General features: G+C 39.0%; 1 protein-coding gene across 1 annotated transcript in view; it reads left to right on the forward strand.

The window, feature by feature from the left end:
• The window catches only part of SGPL1 (sphingosine-1-phosphate lyase 1), a 53,702-nt gene that overhangs the window by 21,187 nt on the left and 10,129 nt on the right, over positions 1-22,386 (forward strand). The window contains exons 3-9 of the mRNA XM_034426022.3: positions 56-123; positions 10,428-10,572; positions 13,305-13,384; positions 14,024-14,152; positions 17,616-17,704; positions 20,601-20,706; positions 20,889-20,987. Coding sequence (XP_034281913.1) covers positions 56-123; positions 10,428-10,572; positions 13,305-13,384; positions 14,024-14,152; positions 17,616-17,704; positions 20,601-20,706; positions 20,889-20,987 — 716 coding nt within the window. The remainder of the gene's footprint in view (positions 1-55; positions 124-10,427; positions 10,573-13,304; positions 13,385-14,023; positions 14,153-17,615; positions 17,705-20,600; positions 20,707-20,888; positions 20,988-22,386) is intronic.

Genomic DNA, 22,386 nt, shown 5'->3' on the forward strand with positions numbered 1-22,386 from the left:
TTTGGATATTTTTTCCTTTAAAAAAATAATCTTGTTTTTTTTTTCTTCCCCTTAGGTTTAACATCACGATTTAAAAAATGGTTCTTCAGATTTATACGCAAGCTGCCCATCATTGGTCATATTGTAAGTTTTAAGCTGCTTAATAAATTTAAGGTATTTTGAGAATGGCTTGGATATGAGTGGATTTATCAATGCTGAAAAAGCAAAAGAACAATTTTGAAAACATAATGTCATATGAATTCTTAGCTCAAATGTGATAGCATTCCACTTTAAGCACAAATTCGTAGCCAGTTTAAAACCAAGCAAAATTCAATTCACCATTGATTCTTTTCTTTCTCCTTACTAGCCTCACTAAACAATGGAGTACTTAGCGAGTGTCTTTATTTTCATAGGATTTGCTTCATTGGTAAATGTTTCAGAGGGATCCTTGAAGATCCCTGAACATTTAATACAGAAGATGGCAAAAGAAGGAACACAGACTTGCTTATCGATTGAATGTCGAATTTATACCACATGGTCATGGGATGTCACCTTCCATTGACTATTGAAAAACACTTAACATAACTAATGTCAATTAATCGTATCAGATAAAACAAGAGAACATTACTTAAATTGCAGTGAAAAACATGGAAAACTCCAAAATATCTATTTTGCATAAATCTTAAACAATGCAAATTTTGAAGAAGGAATGTTTGCTCAATAATGTACATTATGTCTTAAAATTACCCTGGGAAGGTGATGTCTACACTACACAGGGTAGGGAATTCCACAGTGATAGTGTTGCCAGATGTTTTTAATCTAGGTCCAGTGGCACCAGTAATAACACCATAAAGGATTCATGGAGTCCCGCCTTCGTGATATAATGTGGAAACCATTCCATTAGGTACACAAGACACAAGCCATAAAGGAATTTATGCATTAAATCAGAGATCTTCAAACTTGGCAGCTTTAAGACTTGTGGACTTCAACTCTCAGAATTCTCCAGCCAGCATAGCTGGCTGGAGAATTCTAAGAATTGAAGTCCACAAAGCTGCCAAGTTTCAGGACCCCTGCATTAAATCAATGTAAATTTGGCCTTCAAAAATTGTGAAACCAGTGCAGCTGAGCCAGAACAAGTATCAAAAGGAACACCCATCAGAAAACTGATCACAACATTCTGGACCCATTGCAATGTTCTGGTTTCCCTCAGTGACATCCTCACAGAAAGCAATTGTAGTATGAATCATGGAGGGCAAAGCAGTCCTATCCAGGAAAGGGGAATGTAATTCAGCTAAAAGAAGATGTCGCTCATCCTTAGGAACCACCTGAACTTTCAGAGAAAATGTGAAATTGAGAAAACACCCCCAAGAGGTGAATCTGCTCTTTCAGAGGGAGGGCAATCCTATATAGAGCTGGTAACTCTCTCTTCCAATTGGATAGTGTTATCATCAATCAAAGTCCTCTGACTTGCCTGAATTCAGCTTGGAACTATTATACCTCATCCTGACCACAATCGGGCCAAGCAGAAGCTAACTATAAAGGCTGACCCACTGGAAGAAGATGGAAAAAAGCATGTAAGGTTGGAACTGGTTCTTTTTAAACTATATCCAATTTGATTGACTCAAGCACAAGAGATCCCTCAAAAGCACTTGGACCGTGGACAGTTGGATTTTTATACCACCCTACGAATTGTTTTTTTTTTTTTTATTGCAAAAGTTTTACAATTACATTTTCACCCCTTTTTTTTCACCCCCCCACCTCCCTCCCCAAACTTCCCGTCCTCCCTAACCCTCCCTAACCCTCCCCCCCCCAGACTTCCCTATTATGTACTCATAACTAATAACACTGATATATATACCTGAACCCATCCCTCCCCCTACATAATTTTCCCTCTTTGTCTCTTTATATTAAAATATTTCTAATACATTGTTTTCAAATAAAAGCTATTTGATACTTTCTAATTTGGTATTTGTTCTGAACATATTCTATCCACCTTTTCCATTCCCATTCATAAGTCTCTTGTGAACAATCTTTTAAATATGCTGAAATCTTCGCCATCTCTGCAAAACTAGCCATCTTCGAAGTCCATTCCTCGATAGTAGGCAAAGCTTCATTCTTCCAATATTTACCTATCAACAATCTTGCTGCTGTTATCATATACAATATTAATTTTGTTTCATCCCGTGTAAAACCCTTAACTATGCCCAATAAAAACAATTGTGGAGAAAATTGAATTTTTTTCTTCAAAACATTCTGCATGACCCACCATATTTTTATCCAAAAAGCCTTAACTTTCCTACAGGTCCACCAAACATGATAATACGTAGCATCCAAACATTCACATCTCCAACATTTTGGCTGAACATTAGGGTACATACATGACAACTTTTTAGGATCTAGATGCCATCTATAAAACATTTTATAAAAATTTTCCCTCAAATTCTGCGACTGTGTAAATTTAACATTCTGAACCCAAATTTTTTCCCATGTTTCCAACATCACTGGTTCTTCAAAATTTTGTGCCCACTTAATCATACAATCTTTAACTAATTCCGTTTCTGAATCCCTTTCTAGCAAAACATTGTAAAGCCTTTTAATATGCATTGGACCTTTCTCTCTTATATGTCTAACCAATTCTTCCTCATGCAACATAATACCAGTTTTTTGGTCCTCTTTCCATCTCAATTGTAATTGATTATATTGTAACCAGGTTAAATTAATCCCTTCGTCCAACAGTGTCTGCAATGTCTTCAACTGCCATCTGCCCGCATCTGTAAAAAGAACCTCTTTGTATAAAAACCCCCCGAGTGACATTATATTTGTATTCCACAAGGTATGACCAAGATCCAGCCATAGCGGTATTTTATAATCCCATTTGAGTCGGTGCTTCTTCCAAACTCTCATCAAAGAGTCTCTAAGTATATGACTTTTAAATACTTTATCAACTTTGTCATCATAAAATAGGTAAGCATGCCATCCAAATTCAAGATCAAAACTTTCTGCATTCAATATTCCAGCCTTTTTACTTCCAAACCAATCACTTGTTAAAGTTAAAGCTGCTGCATCATAGTATAACTGTAGGTTTGGAAGTTTAAGGCCTCCTCTTTCTGGAACATCTTGCATAATTTTCAATTTCACTCTCGGCTTTTTCTCGTTCCAGACAAACTTATTAAGTCCAGTTTGCCAAACTTTCAGTTGTTTATCACTTTTAAGCACCGGAATCATTTGAAACAAAAACAGAAATCTTGGCAAAATGTTCATCTTAACTGCTGCTATTCTTCCAAGTAAAGACAGTTGCAGCTTTTTCCAAGTCCCCATGTCTTTCTGAACCTCTCGCCACAACACCTCATAGTTATTTTGAAACAATTTCATGTTTGATTCTGCAACCTGAACTCCAAGATATTTTACCTTAGGTACAATTTCAAAACCTGCCCTCCTTTCAAACTCATGTTTACGATCTTGTGTCATATTTTTGACTATCATTTTAGTCTTTTTTGAGTTCACTCTGAAACCTGAAACTCTACCATAGTCTTGTATAATGTCGTTCATCAAGATTATTGATTCCATTGGTTGTGATAGGGTAACCACCAGATCATCTGCAAATGCCTTTACTCTATAATCCTCTTGCCTTATCATTATGCCTTTCAAAATTTTTGAGTCCCGTATTGTATTTAGCAAGACTTCCAATGTTAAAATAAATAAAAGTGGGGACAACGGACATCCCTGTCTTGTTCCTTTTTCAATTTTAAACTCTGTCGTCAAACTTCCATTAATAATAATCTGTGCTTTTTGCTCTTGATAAATTGCTGAAATTGCCTGTGTAAATTGGTCCCCAAAGCCCATCTTTTTTAAAGTCTTTAGTAGAAAATTCCAATCCACTCTATCAAAGGCCTTCTCCGCATCCAAAAAGACCAGCACTGCAGAAATCTGTTTATTCTTATCAAGATATTCCAATAAGTCTATTACTTGCCTTACATTGTCCTTCATGTATCTACCCTCAATAAATCCCGCTTGGTCCTCATGAATCACCTTTTGGATTACTGGCATCAACCTGTTGGCTAATACCTTCGCGTAAATTTTATAGTCTGTGTTCAAAAGAGATATTGGTCTGTAGTTCTCTGGTTTTTTAGGACCAACTTGTTCTTTTGGTATCAAAGATATATAAGCAGTTGTCCAGGATGGGGGTATTTTACCCCCTTGTTGAATATTGCAAAATAAATCTCTAAGTTGTCCCACCATTTCAGCTTGTAAAGTTTTGTAATACACTGCAGTCAAACCATCCGTGCCAGGAGCTTTGGCTGTTTTTAGCTGTTTAATTGCTGCTGTTATCTCCTCCTCTGTTATAGGATAATTCATTCTTTCCTTTTGTTGATCAGTAATTTTTGTAACTCTCTTATCCTTTAAATATTTTTCTATAAGTCCATTCTGCACCTCTTCTTTGGCATATAGTTTAGTATAATAATCCACAAAAGCTTCTTTAATTAGTTTTTGTTGAAAGATTTCTTTCCCTCCAATATCAATACTATCAATAGTCCGTATACTTTGTTTTTTCCTCAATGTATAAGCCAACCATCTGCCCGGTTTATTAGCATTGCAAAATGTATTATGCCTACGAATTGTTTATAAGTTGGGAAGTTGTTTTATTCTGGAAAAATATCCAAGTTGCAAAAATGAAGTATACAAACATATATGTGTGAGTTCTTTCAATGTCTGTTGTATTCTATATTCTGTAGTTCTTATTGATATACAATGTTTTACATACTATATTCAACTATTATTCTACTACACTCAACTATTGCTTGTACGTCATTGCTGTATTACACTATTTCTACTATAAGAATGCTATTTATTTACTTCTATTTGTATCCCACCTTTATTATTTTTAAAAATAACTGGAGGTGGTGAACATATTCAACACTTCTTCCTCCTCCTATTTTCCCCATAACAACCCTGTGAGGTGAGTTGGGCTGAGAGTGAGTGATTGGCCCAAAATCACTCCCGCTTTCATGGCTAAGGCAGGACTAGAACTTCCAGTCTCCCACTTTCTACCCTGGTGCCTATTATCTACTATCTATTATCATTGCTACTAAACTATTACTGCTATTGCAAATATGCAGCAGTGTTTTTACCCTTAAGACCCTGCTCTGTCTTTAAATTCTCTCTCTCTGGAATTTCTTCCATTGTTGTCTCCTTTATTAAGGCAAAGCGCTGGCACCTTCCCAATGTTCGGTTTGACTTTGCTGCACCTCTTTCTTTTTCTTCTGAATCTTTCCATCGCTGTGAAGAAAACTGCTTTTATTTGCCTGGTTTCTGTTGTTGCTGCTGTTACGCTACAAAAATACACATATCTCCAGCTGCTTCATGGTTAAGTTAACCAATTCTGACATTGGGGAAGGGGCTCAAATAGGAAGGGAGAAAGGCAGCCACATGCCTGTAATTTTCTTAGCAGGCTCTCTACCATGGTCACACTGTTTCACACAGTGTGAATTCATCAATTCACAATCTTGTGAATTCATCAGTTCATAAGATTGCTCCCAGTGGCTTCATACAGGTATTGAAAAATTTGGAATACAGCGTAATATTCTGTGGTGTCAGCATAATATTCTGTGGTGTACAGCATAATATCCAAAAAACCTGACATGGTAACAGTGACAACTCTCCTAAGTGATCTTAACTCTCCCCAATCTGTGGGTCACAGACCACTACAGGTCTGGGGCCTATTTATAACCGGGCCGCGTGAGTGGCTTGCTGGTGTTCGTGCATACAGCACCACTTGTACGAGTGTCATGGGGGCTCGGGGCCCCACTTGCACGAGTGTTGTGGAGCTCGGGCCCCCACTCACATGAGCATCGCAGGAAACTGATCTAAGAGGATAATCCTGATGGATGATATCAAGAGCTACCATGGAATCCAGAAACACACGGGACATCCCTGTTGCGTCCCTTTAACAGATCATCTATCAAGGCAACCATAGTTCTTTTCTGTGTGGCGATCTGTCCTGAAATCCCATCTGAAATGCATCTGAATAATTAGTGACAACCAGAAATATCTAAGTTTGCTTCTGCTAATGCTTGCATTTGGACCAGCTCTTTGAAACTCAACGGCAACAACATTGAAGCATTTTATATATATATAAAAAAAGATCAGATGATTTTCCAGGAATAATTTCTGAACAGCGAATTTAAGAGAAAGCACATTCCATGCTGGTCAAAGACTGCAATAAATAGAAATTTCATTCCATTTTACATTTCATGTTTTTATGTGAGGTAATGATTGATCAGCATTTTTTAACTTTTATTAATTCAATGCACAGAAAAAAAGGGAACAACAACACAAAAAAGAAGAACAACACAAGAATTCTCGGAAGGTAGGAATTCTGCAGAATATAATTTTCTTTCAAAATTAATCAGCTGTGAAATCCATGATTAATTTTGTGCAAGAAACTTTGCTGAATCTGTACATAGTAGCCAAAATTACCCATGTAATTTTGTTGCTACAATGCCTAAACTTTTTCAACATCAAGGAAAGCAAACGCATTGATATCAACATTGCAAACAAAATATACTACATTAAAGCTTCCATGTTTAATGTAGTTATTTAGTTTTAAACAGAAATGCTTTTGCTTCCTTAAGACGATTTGGCGAAATCGTGACTTGCAGAAGGAATGAAAGCTTCAATGGAACCTGTCAGTGTTGCCGTAAAGGAAAAGGATGGTTTTATTTTATGGGTTTAGACCATAAAATTCTTAGATTTTTCAGACAGCATTCAAGAAGATGTCAGATTCCTCTCTCTTCATTCCTCATCTGAAACAGGACTCTGTTCTTGGAGGGCACTTTCCAAGATCAAGAATTCTAAGCCTTGGAAAACTCTTGAAGAAAAACATGCTGAACATCGGGTGGAGTATATGCTGGAATTGCTGAGGATCTGAAGGTTGTTAAAACCCTTTCCATCTTCCATGCTAAGAAATAATTTAGGTCTGCTTTTAAAAGGAATAATAATGGAAACAATATTTTTCTTTAAAAAAATGGACTAGAGATGATTATATCTGTTGGACAGATTTTCTCTATTGAACTGCAGCCAAGAAAATATATGGATATGTGTTTGGCTTGAAAGATCTTTTGATTGTGACAGTGTCGACTGGCGGCCCCCAGGGGGAGAGCCTTTTCTGTGGGGGCACCCACCATCTGGAACGAGCTCCCCCCAGAGATACAGAAGATTCCGGATCTGCGCACTTTCCGCCGTGCCCTCAAAACATTCCTGTTTCAGCAGGCCGGCCTGGCCTAACTTTCCCTTTATATTGCTTTCGATTTTATTTTAAACTGGGATGTCTTGAATTATCTAGGACCAGAGTGTTTAGTATATTTTAATTGGTTTTTGTTTAATTAACATTTGTATTACATGTATTTTTTATCGTTCGCTGTTCACTGCCCTGAGTCCCTCAGGAATAGGGCGGTATATAAATTTAATAAATAAAATAAATAATAAATAAATTTACATTTCAGGTTGCTCTAGTAGATTCATGTCTATGGAGATTTTCAGTCATCTAGGTCAGGGGTCTCCAACCTTGGCAAAGCGGCTGGGGAATTCTGGGAGTTGAAGTCCGCCAGGCTTAAAGTTGCCAAGGTTGGAGACCCCTGATCTAGGTCATGGTTTGTCCCCAAGGTGCTTTCTCAAAAGGCAGTTGAATTTTCTTTGTTTTTTTCTTTGAAGATGTTTTGCTTCTCATCCAAAAAACTTCAGTCAGAATTGAAGAAGTTTCTTTTTATCTATCTATCTATCTATCTATCTATCTATCTATCTATCTATCTATCTAAATATATCTAAGGCCCTGAGTCCTTCGGGAGAAGGGCGGCATATAAATTACATATATATATATATATATATTATACACAGATACTTTGAAAACAGTGTATTGTCTGGGTCCATTTAGTTTAACAGACAAAAAAACACAATGTTCTGATAATAGTAATAGTAAAAATCATAATTATAATACCGTGTTTCCCCAAAAATAAGACCCTGTCTTATATTTTTTTTGAACCCTGAAATAAGCGCTTGGCCTTATTGCCATGCGCTCAAAAGCCCGATTGGGCTTATTATCAGGGGATGTCTTATTTTGGGAGGAAGAGGGTAACAAAAATAATTATGTTAACTTATTTATACTCATAGTCATGCTAACTCATCTTAGAAATGAAGAAGTTTCTTGGATGAGAATCTACTGGTAGTAGATTCAGTATGTGTGCTTCTGCTTTATCAAGAAACAATAGGAAAAAGCTAATGCTACCAGAGAAAAAGTTCAATACATTACTCAAAAACCTGTTTGTAACATTGTAATTTTAAAAAAAATGTATATACAATTGTAATTAATCAAAATGCAACAATTGAACACATGAGTGCAATTATGGTCCTTATTCTTAAGGACCACAAAGTCATGGGGATTTGGGCCTCTTTAACTATGTATGTAGAATCTTCCCTGAGATTAAAATTCTGCAGAAAACCTCTGATTGCAAACTCTACAGGTGTAAAGGACATTAACATTTGTCATGCCCAGAATTGCTCAGGTGGCATATACATTTATTATTATAACTGCTTCACTACAATGTGAAATCACAGTTCTTTAGCTAATGTTGAACTTCATAGGCATTGACTTCTTCCCTAAAACCTAGGATGTTGTAATATATTGACGTAGTATATGTGCAGATCCAAGCAATGCATCCCTTTGCAATTGCATCATGGAAATTTTGTCCATGCACAGATTTTCTAAGGTGTGTCCAAAGTTTTTTGGGGGTGTGGCACCCAGTGTGCTGTACTGGTACCATCACTATCAGTTTATGCTTTCAATTTCTTTCAGTCTTTTAATTCCTGTTTTCACATCTTGATACTTTGTGACTTTCTCTAAATCTTTGTCTTCTATTCTGTTATTGATGGCCACATCAATTGCCCACACTTTTCTTCTTTTTAATCACAGTGAAATCTGGTGTATTGTGATCCAAGACAATTTGTATTCGGAAATCCCACATTTTAATATGTTCAGTTTTGACTGTTCCCTTAATCTTTCATTACTGGAACATAATCATTTTTAGAGATGTTCCAGGGAATCCATTTGGCACCTGTGCTGTGTCGTTATTTATAATCAATTTGAGCAATCGTCTCGCTCAAGCTGCGTATATGAACTACTGCATCCTTATTCAGGTAGTCCTTGACTTATGACCACAACTGAGCACAACATTTCTGTTGCAGTTAAGTGAGTTTTGCCCCACTTTATGGTCCTTTTTGCCACAGTTGAGAAGCAAATCACTGCAGTTGTTTATTTATTATTATTATTTATTTATTAATCAAATTTCTATACCGCCCTACTCCCGAAGGACTCAGGGCGGTGAACAGCCAAGATAAAACACAGATAATACAAATATTAAAAGTCCCTTAAAATTATTAAATATTTTGGCCGAAACACAGATTAAAACACCCAATTTATAAGATCAAACGAATTAAAAATTTAAAAGAGGAGAGTTAGGCCAGGCCAGCCTGCTGAAATAAAAACGTTTTGAGAGCACGACGAAACGTGCGCAGGTCCGGGATCCTCCGTATCTCCGGGGGGAGCTCGTTCCAGATGGTAGGTGCCCCCACAGAGAAGGCTCTCCCCCTGGGGGCCGCCAGCCGACACTGTTTGGCCGACGGTACCCTGAGAAGCCCCTCTCTATGGGAGTGTACTGGTCGGTGAGAGGCTATTGGTGGCAGAAGGCGGTCTTGTAAATACCCCGGTCCGACGCCATGGAGTGCTCTAAAGGTGGTAACCAAAACCTTGAAGCGCATCCGGAAGACCACCGGGAGCCAGTGCAGCTCGCGCAGGAGGGGGGGTCACATGGGAGCGCCACGTCGCTCCCATAACCACCCGTGCGGCCGCATTCAGTTGTTAAGTGAATCGTACGGTTGTTAAGTGATTCCAGCTTCCCCCATTGACTTTGCTTGTTGGGAGCAGACTGGGATACATGCCAGTTGCCAAGTGCCTGAAGTTTGATCACATGACCATGAGGATGCTGCAACAGTCATAAGTGTGAAAAGTGGTCATAAGTCACTTTTTCAGTGCCGTTGTAAGTTCAAATGATCATTGAATTGGTTGTACCCGTAAGTGAATTTGGTAAATAAAGAGTTAACAAAAAATCCTAAAGGCTAATAATATCCCAAGATCTGTAGTGATACGTGCATTGAGATAGTCTTTTCCAAGCTAACGTCCTGAACTACGGCTAGACTACAGTTCCCATAAATCTCTGTCAAAATGGCCAGTAGCTATTATAGCTTGGAATTATGTGACTTGTAGGCCACAGTTCTGCTAACAGAGCAAACAAGCCTTAGGATTGTTTTTAACAAAAGATCTGCAGCTAAAAGGTGCCTTTGATTTTTAAAAAATCCACTTTATTAATAGTTTTACATCTGCTCTTTGCCATTTATAGATCCAGCAACAGATAAACAAGACTTTGGATGAGATGTCTGACAAACTGCCCTTTTTGCAAGACAAAAATTACCTCAGGAGGCTGCCAGCAACAGGTCTCAGCCATCCAGAATTGTTGAAGAAGATGAAAGAGTACAGCGCTTTGGGTATGACTTTGAGGATCTACTCAAATCTGTTCCTTAGCCAATCCTATGACTATAGATCTGAATATGAGGAAAGATATGGTGTTATCTAATAACTGATACAGAAGCCTTTAAAGAGGTCAAAAAAATTTAAGATCTGATCTGCTTCCATTGTGCCATCGACTACCATCTCTGATTCTCCCAACTTATAATAAATCTTCTTGGTTGGATAAATCTTTGGTTGTGTCTGATACCTTCTGAAAGTGATCTCTCATTGTTTTAAGTGCTCCAGAATGTAAAAATGGATTACCTTTCCTTGCCTTCCCCCAATGCCAATTGTAAAAATGAACCCTGTTAGTTGCATGCTGAAAATGTAGCTGTTAGGTGTGTCCTGCAGAAATTTGCTCCCAAAGTTATGAATTCCAGCTTCCACTTCTAAACATGGCTGGGCATTCTGTGCTTAACTATAGAAGTAGTCCTCAACAACCACAATTGAGCCCAAAATTTCTGTTGTTAAATGAGACATTTGTTAAGTGAGCTTTGCTCCCATTTTACAACATTTTTTGCCACCGTTGTTAAGTGAATCCAGCTTTCCCATTGACTTCGCTTGTCAGAAGGTTGCAAAAGGGGATCATACACTGCAGCCGTCACAAGTATGAACCAGTTGCCAAGCATCTGAATTTTGATCACGTGGCCATGGGGATGCTGCCAACGTCGTAACTGTGAAAAACAGTCATAAGTCACTTTTTCAGTACGGTCACTAAATGAACTGTTGTAAGTCAAGCAGTACCTGTAATTAGAAGTCTTAGTTAACTAACTAACTAATCTAATTAATTAGAATTAGAACACGGATTGGTCCCACAACAATTAGACAAATTATTGATTGGCCCGGATGAAAAATTGATAACTACATTTTATAATTATTTATTAGAATTTGAAAGAGCCGAGGACATAGTGATGATAGCTTGGGCAAAAAATATAGGACATAACATCGAATTAGAGGATTGGGAAACAATTTGGAACAGAAATTATAAAATAACAAAATCAGCAAAATATAAAGAAAATCAATACAAAATGTTTTATCGCTGGTATTTGGCACTTTCAAGATTAGCAAAGATATATCCAAATTTAACCCCAAATTGTTGGAAATGTGGACAAAAACGGTACCTTCTTTCATGCATGGTGGTTATACCCAGAATCGAAAAAATGTTGGAAAAAAATACAAAACTGGTTACAGGAATTAACTGGCGTCCAAATAGAATACACTCCGGAACTGTTTCTTCTGGGGATAACAAAAAAGAAATACGACAAAAAAACAACGTACATTATTTTACATATAATAACGGCAGCAAGACTAGCCTTTGCACAGTGTTGGAAAAACACAAATATACCCTCGGAAGACTTAATAATCAAAAAGGTCTTGGACTGTGCTGAAATGGATAAGATGACATTTGAGCTGAAAGGATTGATGGTTTTGAATATTATATAATATGGGAGAAGTGCAGGGGTGAAATGCTCCCGGTTCAGACTGGATCGCCCGATCTGGTAGCGATGGAGGCGGGTGGTTCGGTTAACCGGTAGCAAAAATCCCTGCCCCTCCCCCCTATGCCCAGCTGAGCCGCAATCATCAGAGGCTTTAAAAAATTTTTTTAAAAGCATTTTTTCTACAACCTCTTTGGCCGAAAAAATGCTTTTAAAAGTAAAAAAAAAAGCCTCTGATGATCACGTGGCTCAGCTGGGATCGTCAGAGGCTTAAAAAAAAAGCTTCTGCCGATCAGGCAAGTCAGCTGGGATCATCAGAGGCTTTTAAAAAAAAAAGAAAGCCTCTGTCGATCAGGCAAGTCAGCTGGGATCGTCAGAGGCTTTAAAAAGCATTTTTTTTCACAACCTCTTCAAGAGGTTGTAGAAAAAATGGTTTAAAAAGTTAAAAAAAAAAGTTGGTCACGCCCACTCAGTCATATTACCCACCCACCCCCACCAAGCCACGCTCACATAACCAGTAGAAACAAATTTTACGTTTCACCACTGGAGAAGTGGTATAAATGGATTGAGAATAGAAAAAAATATGAGATAAAGTAGGATTGAATTTAGTTAGAATGTATAGGATAAAAGTGAAATATAGTAATATGTCATGTAAATGGTCACAGTTATGTACAAACTTTCTTCTTTTTGTATTTTAATTGTTAAAAATCAATAAAATATTTATTAAAAAAAAGGAATTAGAACACGGAAGACCAGCCTAATGTTTCAACCAGTAATTGGCAACGCTTTCAGAAATGCGTATATGTTAAATTGGTTTATCTTGGATTAAGCTGCTTCTCTTGCAAATTTATTTATTTATTTATTAAATTTCTATACCGCCCTACTCCTGGAGGACTCAGCGGTGAACAGCCAGGATAAAATAAAGATAATACAAACATTAAAAGTCCATTAAAATTATTAAATATTTTGGCCGAAAAACAAATTTAAAACACCCAATTTATAAAACAAATTAAACGATTTAAAAATTTAAAAGGGAGAGTTAGGCCAGACCAGCCTGCTGAAATAAAAATGTTTTGAGAGCACGACGAAACGTGCACAGATCCGGGATCCTCCGTATTTCTGGGGGGAGCTCGTTCCAGATATAGGAAGCATCAACATGCCAAACTGACTGGCAGTTACAAACTAAGATAATGTGAACCAGAAACAAAGTATGACTTTGATTTTAAAAGAGCTTTCATGTAATGAGTCAACATTTTTCCCCTCTGTATTTTTAGGTAACGTACATTGGGAAGACCGCAAAGTCTCTGGGACAGTGTACAGTGGAGATGAGAAACTCGTTAATCTGCTTGTTAAGGTAACACAGCATAAAATGCTTGGAGAATTGCCTTTTGTGATGTATGTGTATAATTAAAAGCTGTATCAGTGCATTCCAGATGAGATTGATTGGTTGATTGCAATGATATTCCGTTGCAATCCAATAATTCTTGATGGCTTATTTGATACCTAATGTAGAAAAATAGCAACACTTCCACGATATGTCTAAAATTGCTGATAAAATTACAGTCATAAAACTCCAAGCCAGGAGATACAAAATAATTGAAACGAAACACCAGAAAAGTAAAAGAAAATAGAAACTATACAGTAGAGTGAAGTTCTGACAAGCAAAATCAATGGGGGAAGCCAGATTCACTTAACAACCATGTTACTAACTTAGCCACTGCAACAATTCACTTAACTGTGGAACTAAAAGTTGCAAAATGGAGCAAAACCCATTTAACAACTGTCTTGCTTAGCAACAAAAATTTTGGCCTCTATTGTGGTTGCAAGTCGAGGACTAGCTACCTGTCTTTGCGAACTGAAAATGGACAGAGGTTGCTGCATTCTACATATAGGTGGACAATAACATCTTTATGAAGGGAAAGGAGTTACAGAAGGAAGGAACGTCGGTCGGTGGCAGTATAGTTTCAAGGGGCTATTTTTCTTTTCCTTCAAGGTTTATGAGGAATTTGCATGGACTAATCCACTTCATCCAGATGTATTCCCAGGTGTGAGGAAGATGGAAGCAGAGGTTGTGAGAATGGCTTGCACGCTTTTTCATGGTGGACCTAAATCATGTGGAACAGTAAGTAAGAGGACAAATGTTACCCTTGTCCTCTTATCTTTAAGGCAGCCACAGTTTTTATTTACATTTACATGTTAAACAATCCATAGACATATTGCATATTTTCCAGGATTTATTTTCAAAGCATCCTAAAAAATTTCTGGCTTTTGTATCCCGGGTTGGTTTAGCTACATGAACTGATATAACGCATCCTGCTAGTCCAGTGGTTGGCAATCTTGAAACACTCAAAGAGCCACTTGGATCCGTTTCCCACAGAAAAGAAAACACAGGGAGCCACAAAACTCTTCCCGTGCCTGACTATTTCCTGAGCGGCCAGAAAACTAGCAAAACTAGCATATGTAGTTGAATTAAACATTCTGTTTTCTTCTGAAACTTTTCTTTTCTTGGATTTATCCATGGTTGGTCTACTGGGGGTTGAAAAGCTCAATAGATTGCGTGACAGTGGGTGTCACACTTTGGCAATATACTTATTTCTTCCTGTTCTCAGGTAATATACTTGTTCTTGATTTCCAGAAGGCTATTGGTGTTAATCTTTTACAGTAGTAAATAACATGGTTCCTTTTAGCCCAAATATTGTTGCCCAAACTTATGTTGGTCATGGTCATCTCCATTTGTCTTGGTCCTTGCAGCTCTTCCCACATGAACACTCATCTTTTGCTTTTCACTGTCTCCACTTGCCCTATAGTTGCAGTTTGAACATCCTATTTTTCTGTACTCGCCTCTTCCCAAATTATTTTCCACCAAAGAGAGCTAAAAAAACTGGTCCATCAACTTCTGTTCTTTTCATTGTCTTTTTATCTCACTGTTCAATTTTCCATTCTCTCATCTTCCTAGCTGGGTAATAATGCAAAAAAGGAAGAATTCAAAATAACCTGACCAAGAATAATGCTGAGGAAAGAAATGAAAAAGATGCAGTGTTTTTCCTCCTGCCATTGGCTCTTGGACTTGACTTTTCCCTATTTTTCAATTCTACGTTTCTACAAGAACTTGTCTTAGGTAATGGCTCAAGATACCTGGAGTTATGGTCTAAAACCACAGTTTACTCTTTGTGACAGATTTCCTCATACAAGGGGTCTGCTTCAACAAAGATATGTTCTACCATCTCCAGTCATCAGTTATGTCCAGTGGGGTTTATGGGAACGATAGTACCAATCATCTGAGGAGGCCCTCTGGAAAAGGCTGGTGTAAAGATTACAGATCAAGTTGTTTTCTTAAACCCAACAAAGCAACAAAACAGAATTCCATTGTACATGATGAAACGCGAACTATGCTCTAGGAGGGAAATGCCTTGTATTTTTTTCTCCTTTCAAAGAAAGCCTGCCTTTATCTTTCAACAAGCATGCAATACTGTAATGATCCAACACTTCACTCCATTGTCAGGAGAAGAATGTCATCATTGGGTTAATGGGATGATGACTTTAGCAACATATTGTTTTCTGTCAGTACTTTCACAATGGTTGGGATTCTTCTGCTAACGGTGAGTTAGGTAACATCAAAACATAGTTGTGCAAGATGATAACTTCTTACGAGTGGGAATGACATGTTATTGTCTTGTTTCAACCATGCCAGAGAGAGAGAGAGAGAGAGAGAGAGAGAGAGAGAGAGAGAGAGGGAGAGAGAGGGAGAGGGAGAGGGAGAGGGAGAGGGAGAGGGAAGGAGGGGAACAAAATAGTGTGATTTTCATCTGAGTTTGATGGGGAATAAAGCTGACTCAGTGGCTAAGACGCTGAGCTTGTCGATCTGAATATAAAATTCCACCCTGCCCTCCCCCCCCTTTTTTTTGCATGCAGAAGGAGTTCTCATTTCCTCTTCATGTTCCAAATATATAAATAAGTGCTGAAGAATGTTTAGCATCAAGAGGTTTGGCAGCCAAGACAGCTACAAAACTCTTTGAGAAAGTTTCATGATTTGTTCCGGATAGATAGTAATTGTATTAGTAGCAGAATAATTAATATGATGTCACAGTGCCTCAAGAATTGGAAATTGGTAGTGCCAGTGGGAGTGGGGGGAAAGTAAGGTTCATGGATTTCGTGTATGATGTTGAATGTAACCCAACCAGAGAAAGAGAGACAAGAGACAAGGAGTTTTGTTCTCTATGCCTGTTTATTCCTCTTTTTAAGGATATACAGTACCATTTTCTCCGTTCAGTTTTAAGACAGACCTGCTATGTATCACCCCTCTATTTAGGTTTCTCACTGGTTTTTGATGTGTTGTGTTAAAGCAACTTCCCCTGTCTGTCTTTTTTTGCTTATACGTTGGATTTTCCTTTTAATCTGGGTATTAGTTGAAAGAATCAGACATCTGTGTTTGAAAAAACTATAAGCTACTCATGAGTCAACCGGCATTGGCTGGATGCCCAGCGTCCTGTAATAATCAGAAAAAAAACAAAACAAGTCTTGTGAGAATGATTTATGTGCTCCCAAGTAGGTGACAAGTCATTTGCAAAACAAAAGGTTTTTAGCAGGCGTTAGAAAGGATCTTGACTCCTGTTTTATATCGAGCCTCAATTTCCTTGGCTTAATAATGTGCCTATCTTGTTGCCCAGCAACAGAGGTGGTTTAAAGAAAAAAAAAATCAGATGCTTTAACAAAATAACTGTAATCGACTTTTCTTTCCCGGTTCAGTAATGACTCAAGATGAATATTCTGAACTTTAAAATACCAAACTCTACCCTTCGCCCAGATACACGATTTATATCTAAACCAGATAGCTGTAATATTGTCTTGATTACTATGCCTGCTCATCCATCCTTTTCTTCCGGAGTTCAGGGTGGTACAAATAACACTTTCTGTTCTTATTTTTCCTCCAAATCAACAGCCCTGTGAGGCAGAATGGCCGAGGGCGTCGTTAAAACCGAGCCTCTTGAATGCTAGTCCAATTCCTTAATTATTATAATTCACTGTCTGTCAACATTTGTCTATTGAATCAGTCCAGCTACAGGAACAAAACGTTGCTTAAAATGTTTGCTACCCAATATTTAAATGCATCTTCAGTTTGAATTAGAAGAGATCTTAGGACACAAGAGGTCATTTGTTAAGATTTATTAGGATTGCTGTAGCATGTAAAGGTCAAAGATTTCCATAGATATACTCTACACTAGTGGTAACTACTTAGTTAGAAGAATTTGGCAACTTTAAGGGGTGTGGACTTCCGGTTCTCAGAATTCCCTAGCCAGCATGCTGGGAGTTGAAGTCCATACCTCTTAAAGTTGCCAAGTGTTGGAAACACAGGTGAAAAGGTTTTATGAATGAAAGCAAATATATGTATCCCAGGGTAATGTTGCAGAATCGAATCTGTGTTGGTCAGTTTTATTTTTTAAGTGTATTTTTTTTAAAAAATATGTTTAAAAAATTTTACATTTTAAATTTTTTTAAAAAAATGGAGACTAACTAAGTGTACATTCTATTATGGTTTTCCCATGATCACTTGGTTATCTGATGTGTTTTTATTTCTTTTGTTATAGATGACATCTGGAGGAACAGAGAGCATCCTGCTGGCCTGTAAAGCCTACAGAGATTTGGCTTTTGAAAAAGGGATAAAATATCCAGAAATGTATGTACCTCTTGTCTCTCTGGCTGTCACAGTGGGTTTACTATGATGGGAATTAGTTTTATTTTTAAGTAGCACATTCCATTGCTCCTTTTTCTGGCATGATCTCAAGAAAACCGAAACGAAGTATTATAACCAAAAGTTTAAAACAAGCAATAGATTATGAGGCATAGATTATGAGGCTGATTTGCCTGAAACCATCATTATGTTTAGTGACAATTTAAGGTTGGAAAGTACCCTGAGCTATAGAGAAGTGAAAGCAGTCCTGTCTTCTTGCAGTAATGCCATGCAAGAAGAGGGAAGTGAGGAGTCCATGAACCTAAACACATACTAAAGCCTTTTTCATTTTTTCTCTGTCACAGTGAATCTGGCTCTTAAAATTGCATTAGTTTGCTTTCATAAAAATAATTTCAGATAGGCAAAGTCTCTTTGAGGCAGTTACTATAAACCTAAAGAACTGCTCTGTGTGCCTTTGAATAGGCACTATATTTTGCTATAAAGTATTGTGTGCTGCTTTGATTTTCAAAGTTGGTTTCTAATTCTCTGAAGGCTACTCTCTTGTGAACTCAATACGGTGAACTACCGTGTTTCCCCGAAAATAGGACCTATCTCGAAAATAAACCCTAGCCTCATTTTTAAGTGTGCAACTAATATAAGTCCTATCCCAAAAATAAGCCCTAGGTAAAGGGGGTGGGCGTGGCCAGCACAGGAAGTGGCGAGTGCACGCGGGCTGATGGTCCAGCAGCAGCCGCAGCCTGCGCAGCGCAGGTGAATTGATTACCTGTCCAAGCAGCAGACGGAGGCAGAGGTGTGTGTCGGGGGGAGGCAGGCAATCTGGATGTGCTGTGTGGGCTGTAGGAAGGCCAAAAGTCGGTGGACTGGAGTGGCCGGGTGGCCGCAGGAGTCAGCCTGCCTTCTGCCCCTCACCTCTGCCTCCATCTGCTGCCGGTGCCATCGTGCGAAGACAAGCAGACCGCCCGCTCCGGCCCACCGACACTCAGCTTTCCTGCGGCATGTCCGGATCAACTGCCTATCACCCCCCCCACGCCTCTGCCTCCATCTGCTGCTTGGGCAGGGAATCAACTCACCTGCACTGCGAGGGCTGTGCAACCCCAGAGTGCGCCGGCCAAGGGGCTGGTGACAGATATCACCGGTCCCCACGCTCTTACTTCCTCTTGTGCGCGTGCCGAGGGACAAAGCGCGCAGTCAGGCTAATCACCCTGAAATCGTGTTCCCCCCAAAATGAGCCCTTGTGCTTATTTTGGAGCCCCCCAAAATGTAAGACCAGGTCTTATTTTCAGGGAAACACGGGTAGATATGAAGTTCTTTGGATCCAATGTCTTTTCTAGGAAAAAGAAAAAATAGGATGAAGAATAGGAAGAAAAAGAATAGAGTAAGAAAAATAAAATGACTCCCCCCTTCACTATAACAATTTAAACAATTTTAGGGACTGATCACCTTCTCTTAAATAATCTTTTTCCCCCATATCTCATCTCTTATCTATAAACAAAGTCTTAAAGCCTCATTATTTCAGTCCTGATCAGCAAAAGTCCATAAGGGTTACCAGAGGTAACAGTTTATCCATTTTAACCTCAATCAAATAAACCTTGCTTTTACTTTTAACGGTCTTGTTCTTTAATCCCTGGTTTCAATTTTCTCAAGCACGTTGTGGCTAGTAGCTACTACTCAACCTCTAAAATAAATGCTCTTGTCAGTTTTAATTCACATTCTTGAAGGAAGATCATTTGCGGAATGCATTTTCTTTTGTTATTTTATATGAGTAACTGACAGGAGATAATTTCTTTTTATGCCAAAATGGAAAAGCAATGTCATGAAAATACAATAATATTTCTGGCCACGCCATCTACTAGATATCTTAAGAGTTACAAGATATCTACAATTTTTGGTCCTCACCACAACAGTCGAAGTGAGGCCAACTGTTTGGGTGGTTCCGTTTTTATTACTGTCCCTGTTTTTTAATTTGCCACAACAATAATAATCATTATAGGTGGGCAAATATTACAAGCCACAGTCTGAAGCTTTCTCTGGATTCACCCAAATATTTAGCTCTATCCAGGAGTTCTGTTTGTTATCTCACTTTGGTGACTTCCTCCAACAAAAGTTAACATTAGCAAACCTAGTAAACTTAGTTTACAATTAGCAAACTCTTGCCAGGAAATCTTGAATGGGAAAACTTTAGCTTTTGCTGAAGATGGGCAAGGTGAAATTTGCAGTGTTTTAGAATGCCAGAAGGCTGAAGATAATAGGCATTATTGTCCAATGCAGACTGAGGGGATCGTGTTGGGAAAAGTGACTCTTGATTTGAATATATTATCTGCCTGTTGGTTCCATCAGTAATATTAAAGATGTAGCCTAAAGATTAAAGGTAGAAAGATGGAGGTGATCTTGGAGATTCTATGGGGATGGGCCTAGTGGTGGGATTCAGCCGGTTCGGGCCAGTTCAGGCAAACTGGTTGTTAAATTGCTGACTGGCCTCTCCCCTCCCCCCTCCCCTTCCAGGAGTCCCCATGTACCCCATTTTGGCTCCCAGGTAAATGCAGGGAGGCCTACTAGGCCCAAAACGGGGGTGGGGGAAAGTGCGCCCTTCCCCCCATGGCCTGTTTTTGCTCCCAGGGGGGCGCAGGAGGCCGAGTGCTGCCTGTCACACCCTCTGGCCCCGCGTATCATGGCCATACCCACCCAGCCAGTCATTAGGGCAGAGAACCGGTTGTTAAATTATTTGAATCCCACCACTGGGTATGCCTATTAATTTAGATTTTTCCTCTTCTCCATTAGTCTCATCCCTACCAGTCCAGAAAAGAAAGGAAAGGAGTTTGGTCTGGCGTGCTGCCAATTTTTCCTAAAATGTATTATTTCCGGTGTTGGTTTTGTCTTTTAGGTTGGTGCCAGAAAGTGCCCATGCAGCATTTGACAAGGCTGCCCATTATTTCAGTGTTAAGATTCTGCGTATTCCGTTGACAGAATCGATGCAGGTGGATGTGAAGGTAACCCCCTCCCTCCCCGGCATTTTCAGATCTTTGAACGGAGTGATGGAACCTTTGTGAGAGGCGGGTGGGTGGAAGGAAGTAAATTAATACAAGGAGTTCTTCAGATGATTCACTTTTAATCCCTTGATTTGTATACAGGGTTATATGGATTCCTAATGACTTTGTCCTAATTTTTTTAGGCAATGAAGAAAGCCATTACCAAGAATACAGCCATGTTGGTCTGTTCAGCCCCACAATTTCCTCATGGAAGTATTGACTCCATTGAGGAAGTAGCAAAGGTAATATTTTTGCATTGATAACAAAAGTCGCTGCAATTCCAACCAGAGTTGAGCCCAAAATTTCCGTTTCCTAAGTACGACTGTTGTTAAGTGAGTTTTAGAACCTTTTCTTTTGCCACAGTTGTTAAGTAAATCACTAAAATTGTTAAGTGAATCATGCAGCTGTTAACTGAATCTGGCTTTCTCCCTGTTGACTTTGCTTATCAGAAACCAGCTGGAAAGGTTATAAATGGTAATGACATGATCCCAGGACAATAACAATAGCACTTAGACTTATATACCGCTTCAGAGTGCTTTACAGCCCTCTCTAAGCGGTTTACAGAGTCAGTCTATTGCCCCTAACAATCTGGGTCCTCATTTTACCGACCTCGGAAGGATGGAAGGCTGAGTCAACCTTGAACCTGGTGAGATTCGAACTGCCAAATTTCAGGCAGCCGGCAGTCAGCAGAAGTAGCCTGCAGTGCTACTGCTGATTACTGCAGCTCATATGCAACTGTCATAAATACATGACAGTTGCCAAGTGCCCAAATTTTGATCACATGACCATAGGGATGCTGCAACAGTCTCACCTGTGAAAACTGGTCCTAACTCATTTTTTCCACTGCCATTGTAACTTCAGACGATCACTGAACAAATGGCTGTAAGCAGTGGTGGGATCCTCCTGGTTTAACAACCGGTTTGGTGATCGCGCTGCATGTGTGTGTACAGGTTGCAGAAATCTTCACTTCCTGGTTTCTTCAGGGGAGTAACACAGCTCATTCGTGCGGCAATCTGCTCTACCGCGTGAATCAGCTGAGAAAAAGGTAGGAAAATAGTGCCGGCGGGGGGCTTATCTGATCGTCAGGACGAACTGGTTCGCTCCCAGCTGATCGTCAGAGCTACCGGTTCACCTGAACTGGTCCGAACCGGTAGAATCCCACCCTTGGCTGTAAGTCGAGAACTACCTTTAGGTATTTGAACTACCTGCCAGGTACTTGGGCATCACTGTTTTGTGGCTTTTGTGCCCTGCTGCGTTAATTTTGCTGTGGTTTGGAGTTTTACTGTTCATTTCCAAAACTGTCCCCCAGCAGTAGGGCAGTATCTAAATCACTGAATGGATACTCGTCTGTGCTGACTTGAAGAGATAAAGTACCAATTCTGGTTGTCTTTGCATCACTGTAATTGTATATGAGAAAGCATGCTTCTAAAAAGAAGGTTTGGATGTACATGCTTGTGTGTAAAATACCATTTTTTGGGCCTTATTTGTCATTTGGATTGATGATCTGTTAATGAAAGGAACCCCATCAATTATTTGAGTTTGGATTCCAGACCTATCCAGGAATTGGGAATCAGACTGAACTTTAGAAGAAAGACCATAACTTAGTGATAACTACGTACATGTACACAATTCAAGTTGAAA

Source organism: Pantherophis guttatus, chromosome 6 (genome assembly GCF_059756535.1).
Source record: "Pantherophis guttatus breed Tessera chromosome 6, ASM5975653v1, whole genome shotgun sequence".
Classification (NCBI taxonomy): domain Eukaryota; kingdom Metazoa; phylum Chordata; class Lepidosauria; order Squamata; family Colubridae; genus Pantherophis; species Pantherophis guttatus.